The sequence below is a fragment of the Leiobunum rupestre genome, chromosome 6 (assembly GCF_980474605.1).
Source record: "Leiobunum rupestre chromosome 6, qqLeiRupe1.1.hap1, whole genome shotgun sequence".
Classification (NCBI taxonomy): Eukaryota; Metazoa; Arthropoda; class Arachnida; order Opiliones; family Sclerosomatidae; genus Leiobunum; species Leiobunum rupestre.
This window is the reverse complement of record NC_143389.1, coordinates 15,156,379-15,162,215: the sequence shown is the minus strand read 5'-3', so window position 1 is coordinate 15,162,215 and position 5,837 is coordinate 15,156,379. Positions and strand designations below refer to the sequence as shown.

The window sequence follows — 5,837 nt, the reverse complement described above, 5'->3', positions numbered from 1 at the left end:
AAAAGAAAAATTATTAGTCAACAAGAGAGATGTTTTATCTGTATCAAAAAGGGTCACCAATCTAGACAATGTCCTTCTCCTTACCAAAAATGTAAAATATGCAATAACAGGCATAATCTCGCCTTATGCACGAGAAATAGGGCTAACTAAAACCAAACAAACACGGATGACAGTCCGAAAAAAGTAGAAAAACCCAAAGAGGATAGAGACGGGAAGTATGGAACGACTGTAGTCACTACCATGACTAAAAATAGCGAGGGAACGAGACTCCTACAAACGGCTAAAGCAATAGCAAAAAACCCCGTAGAAAATGGGCGTGAAATTCAATTCAGGTGTCTTTTAGACTCGGGCGCTCAAGCCACCTTTATCAGTGAAAAAATATCAAGAGATTTAAATTTACCAGTTATTGGGGAATTGAGGGTCACGGTTTACAATTTTGGGAATAAAATACCCCGAATAGAAAACCGAAAACAGGTTAAGGTAATTATGCAAAGCATACATGAGCCCACCATTAAAATAGAAATAATAGCAATAGAATTGCCATATTTATGCGAAGCCACAACCACCACTGATTGTAAACCAATCGAAAAAATAATGAACCGAGAAGGTTTAAAAATGGGCGACCCGCCAAGTCAGGCAAAAATTGGAGAAACCAGTATCGACATTTTAGTCGGTAGTGATTTTTATTGGGAAATTATCAGAGGGGGAATTAAGAGGTTTTCGGATAAATTGGTAGCAGTAGACACAAAACTTGGTTGGGTTATACAAGGGCCCACAGGGGGATCCCTAGGTAAAATAAACAATTGCGTAATAACTGTAGGTAACATTGCCGTAAACAAAATTTCAGACACATTAAAATCCTTTTGGGAATTGGAAGCGATAGGGATTGAGGGAACTCATAGCAAAGACCCTTTAGATTCAGCTATTATGGAGAAATTTCAAAAAGAAACAGAGTACAAAAATGATAGGTATCATGTTAAATTTCCTTGGCGCGTAGAAAAAGATGTTCTACCGAACAATTTCCCCATTGCGTTTAGAAGGAGAAAGGCATTAGTGCAAAAATTTCTATTCGATCCCGAATTTTATTCTGACTATAAACAAGTTATCAATGAACAGCGCGAATTAGGAATTTGCGAAAAAGTGGAAAATCCTCAAGAGAACGAAAACAAAGCTAGTACCTACTATATGCCCCACAAAGCTGTAAAAAGGGAAAACCATCCCACCACAAAAATTGGCGTCGTATTCGACGCGTCTTCACATCCCCGCGGGGGGCCCTCCTTGAACGACTGTTTGAGTAGTGGGCCAAACTTAAACCCAGATCTTTTGTTACTTTTAATACGTTTCCGAAAGCATCCCGTAGCCATAACGGCTGATATGGAAAAAGCCTTTTGCAGGTGGCATTAGAAGAGGGGGAACGTGATTCCGTTAGGTTTCTCTGGGTGAAAGAAATTAATGGGAAAATTGACCCCGAAAATTTTGAAGTCTATAGAATGACAAGAGTACCATTTGGTATAACCTCTTCCCCGTTCTAGTTAGCCGGGACGATTAAAATGCACATAGAAAAGTTCAGAGAAACCAAGCCGGAAGGTGTAGAAATTTTAGACCGTGATACCTACGTAGACGATTTGACCACAGGAGCGCAAAATTTTGAAAAAGGGTATCAGATTTATCTAGAGGTATCTGATATCATCAGTGGCGCGAATATGAGATTTGGCAAGTGGCAATCTAACTCGGGGGAATTAAGGGCTCTATGGGAAAACAACAATGCGGATAAAAACTCAATAATTAAATTCGATGTTCAATCAGAACCAAAAATTCAAAAAGTATTGGGAATAGTGTGGGACCCCAAAAGTGATAAATTTTCGTTCGATTTATCTAAATTGATTTCTGCTCTGCCGGAATTGAAAGTGACAAAGAGAGGGGTACTGAGCTTGGTCTCAAAAATATTCGACCCCATGGGAATTTTGGCCCCGTTCTCGATTAAAGCGAAGTTTATACTTCAAAATCTGTGGAAAGCTGAATTAAAATGGGATGAACCCTTACCTAACGAGATAGGAGTTGAGGTTAAAGAATGGTGTGAAGAACTGCCCGCTATGAATCAGATAACCCTAAATAGGTGTTATTTTAAAGAGACAGCTAAAAATATTAAAAATATGGAAATACATTGTTTTACTGACGCAAGCCCAAAGGCCTACTGCGCGGTAGTGTACTTGAGATGCGAATGCAACTCGGGAGAAATAAAAACAGCTTTAGTAGCATCAAAGGCCAGAGTCGCCCCGTTGAAAAATCCGTTAAGCCTACCAAGGTTAGAATTAATGGGTTGCGTTTTAGGCGCAAGATTAGTTAAATTCGTTAATAAAGCTTTTTACTTAGAACCAAATAACGTAAGAATGTGGTCGGACTCGACCTGCGCCCTACAATGGATAAGTGATGGCCCTGACGTTTGGAGACCTTTCGTCTCAAATAGAGTAAAAGAAATTAGGGAAAATACGAAATTGAGTAGTTGGGCTCATTGCCCAGGTAAACAAAACCCAGCAGATCTGCCCACGCGGGGAGCGCTAGCGCGCGAACTTTTGAATGGGAAAATGTGGGGTTACGGCCCGGAATGGCTAGTCAAAACTAGAGATCAATGGCCCAAAGATTTGAAAATAAAAGAATTAAATACGAATGACGTTGAATCCGAAAGGAAACCAAATCAAAACCCTAATCTCGTAGCCGCTGTACAGAGCGAAATTAAAACAAACTTGACTCAAATAATCAACCCGGGAAAATATAGCGACATATACAAACTTTTGAAAGCAACTGCCCAAATGCTAAGATTTATCGATAGGTGTAGAAAATTAAAAACAGAAGCAGGGCCCCTAAAAACTAGTGAATTAAACCACGCCGAATTTATTTGTCTAAAAACAGTTCAGGACATTGATTACGGTCCTGAAATTAAAGACCTTAAGGCGGGAAACAAAATAAAAAATACATCAAAAATAGCGACCCTACGTCCAATCTTAGATGAGGAAGGCATATTGCGGGTGGGTGGGAGAATCTCCGAATCTAGTATGAGTTATGCAATGAAACACCCCATATTATTGGATAGACGCAACTGGGTTGCAAAATTTCTCATGAGACGATTTCATAACGAGGTTAGTCACTCAGGAGTTCAAGATACCGTCACGCAAGCTCGTGAACGGTACTGGGTGGTGGCAGGCAGACAACTTGCAAAATCAGTAGTGGGAATTTGCTAGCTATGTAAAAAATATTTGTCAAAACCAGGTAATGCCCCGAGAGCTAACTTGCCCCAGGAAAGAATTGAAGTAGGTCCATGTTTTAGAACCCTAGGCGTCGACTTCGCCGGACCGTTATATGTTCACATTGATGGTAAAGCGGATAAAGTATATATATGTCTATTTACGTGCGCCGTGTCCCGAGCAATTCATCTGGAATTGGTTAAATCAATGTCAACCCACGAGTTTTTAATGGCTCTAACTAGATTAATTTCACGTCGAGGAATTCCCCATGTAATATGGAGTGACAATGGCAAAACATTCAAAAAGGCCGACAAAGAACTAAAATTAATTTGGAAAACAATTTCAGACCCAGAAACTCATTATTTCTTGGAAAAAAAGGGGATTGAATGGCGTTTCATAACAGAAAGGGCAGCGTGGGATGGGGGGTTTTATGAACGTTTAGTTAGATCTACAAAAACAACACTAAAAGAGATATTAGGCAACGCGTTTCTATCTTACACAGAGATGGAAACTATGTTAATTTCCACAGAAACCGTAATTAATTCTAGGCCCCTGACCTACGTATTTAACGAAGTAGGAGAACCCAGACCCCTTACTCCAGCACACCTCTTAATTGGCGAGCGGGTGACGCGTTTACCTCCTCAAAAACTAAATAAAAGTGATAGAATTCCCGGATATCGCGAAGAAATAGTTTACAAATTTAAACAACAAGTACAATTAGAAGAGAGGTTATGGAAAAGGTGGCGGAAAGAATACTTGCTAGAGTTAAGGTCAGCACATCATAGTGCCTTAGATAAAACCAAAAAAGAAATGAAAGTTGGAGACGTAGTTCTCATCCACGAAGACCGCGTTAAAAAGCACTTATGGAAGTTAGGATTAATTACCGAAGTTATTATTGGTAGAGATCAAAATGAAAAACAAAGTACCTAGAAATTGTGTAATGCAAAATTAATATTGATTGCTTATATTGGTAGAATTCCATTTTGAATGTCTTAAAAAAATTGTCTGAAAATAAAAAGTGATTTAATATTGTATAGTGTATAAGTGTTCAAAGTATATTATTGTTTAACGGAAAAAAATGTAATTCTAGAATTTAAAATTTTTGTTACTGAAAGATTATATCTTTCAGCGGGGAGTGTTAAAAATTCGCGTAAATTCCTAGAAAGGGGGGAGATTTCAGAGTATGTTGAAATCAAGAACGCGTCCGTTTCTCGTTTCCCAAATAAAAATAATCCTTTTCCAGAATCAAAGAGAGTTCGGGTAAAGTTTATATTGCACATTGGGCAAAGTGAGAGTGGAAAAACCCCGAATCTCTGCACGCTCGAAGGTAAAGGAACGAGAGGCGGACCAATATCTTGCCTATCAGCGGGTATTTTGGGGAAATTAGTCATGGTAGGGGCTTAACCCCTCCCATCGTACCGAAGTTTCTTTATAAAAGGTTTTTAAAATAAGAATTAGAATACCTGTGCCTCTTCGCTCGAGCAGTTAACTCGAGTATGAAATAAAAATAAATTTTACCAAAGAAAACGTATCTTCTTTAAAACGCACATAACTATAAAAATAATAATAAAGTTGCGCCTGCTAAACAAGTTAACAAATTAAGGATAGAATTTTTCAGTCGGTTCTGTTCCCAAATTATATTTACCGAAAACAAGCTCTCCCAAGCTAATCGTAGCCAAAAATAGGAAAATTCAAAATAGTTTTTCTTCACTGTCAGGCCTGTGAACGCGTTCGCATTTTCGGGGCAAAGGGTAATCATTGCGTACGCAGTTTCTTGGATCACTGCGTACGCAGTCGAATAACCGTTTTAGCAGTTTAAAGGTTGGCAAGACCACCGTGTGACGGTAAGCGTTAGCGGCCAAATTTGCGATTACGTTGCGTTTGGTTGCATTTTTTTTTCGTTAACGCTCACCGTCGCGCCAATTTTTATGGGTGCGTTCTCTCCAACTCCTTCTTATTGACTTTGGGACGGACCGAGTGCTGAGTGTTATGGCAGCCTCTCAACGTCCAATGGCAGGGTTTCCACCAATTGTTCACGGTATTCGTCTTAGTATCAATTTGCGATCGCATCGGCCGGGTTTCGAACCCGGGACCGCCTGCTTGATAGGCGGACGTTCTACCACAGAACAACCGACGCTTATTACGCTTCATTGAAAAGTAGACCTTCAGCTTTATCGGAAGCGTATTTAATAGAGTATGAAATTTAGGTTTAATTGAAATAGAGCCAGATTTCGTTTAAGATTTAAATTATTGCATCGAAGAAATTCTAATGTAGCGTTTTCTCTATTGATTAAAAACAAATGTGCCACCCAGGTTTCGAACCCAGGCCGTTCGGCTTGGCAGTCAAGCGCTCTACCACAGACGCTTATTACGCTACATTGAAAATTAGACCTTCAGCTTTATCGAAAGCGTATTTAATAGAGTATGAAATTTTGGTTTAATTGAAATAGAACAAGATTTCGTGTAATCTGATTTAAATTATTTTAATATAATATGTATTTGGGTTTTAGGCAAAGGAAGGGTCGTATGTTATTTTTACTGATCGAGATAATGTTGTTTTTTGTCTATTCTTTGATCTTATATTTTTATCTTTGG

The 5,837-nt window shown here is 39.0% G+C and overlaps 2 protein-coding genes and 1 non-coding gene across 3 annotated transcripts; 2 read left to right on the top strand and 1 right to left on the bottom strand.

Annotated features, from left to right (window-relative positions):
- The first annotated feature begins 240 nt into the window (after positions 1 to 240).
- Positions 241 to 1,404, top strand: LOC149939353 (uncharacterized). Its single transcript, XM_090179140.1, has one exon. The coding sequence runs from the start codon at positions 241 to 243 to the stop codon at positions 1,402 to 1,404; it is 1,164 nt and encodes a 387-aa protein (XP_090035266.1).
- A 146-nt stretch (positions 1,405 to 1,550) lies between these two features.
- Positions 1,551 to 4,172, top strand: LOC149939352 (uncharacterized). Its single transcript, XM_090179139.1, has 2 exons — positions 1,551 to 3,177; positions 3,268 to 4,172. Exons 1-2 carry the CDS (start codon positions 1,551 to 1,553, stop codon positions 4,170 to 4,172), a joined length of 2,532 nt encoding a protein of 843 aa, XP_090035265.1.
- A 1,135-nt stretch (positions 4,173 to 5,307) lies between these two features.
- On the bottom strand, positions 5,308 to 5,379 carry TRNAD-AUC (transfer RNA aspartic acid (anticodon AUC)). The gene has a single exon. It is a non-coding gene; the product is annotated as a tRNA-Asp (tRNA).
- Positions 5,380 to 5,837: the final 458 nt, after the last annotated feature.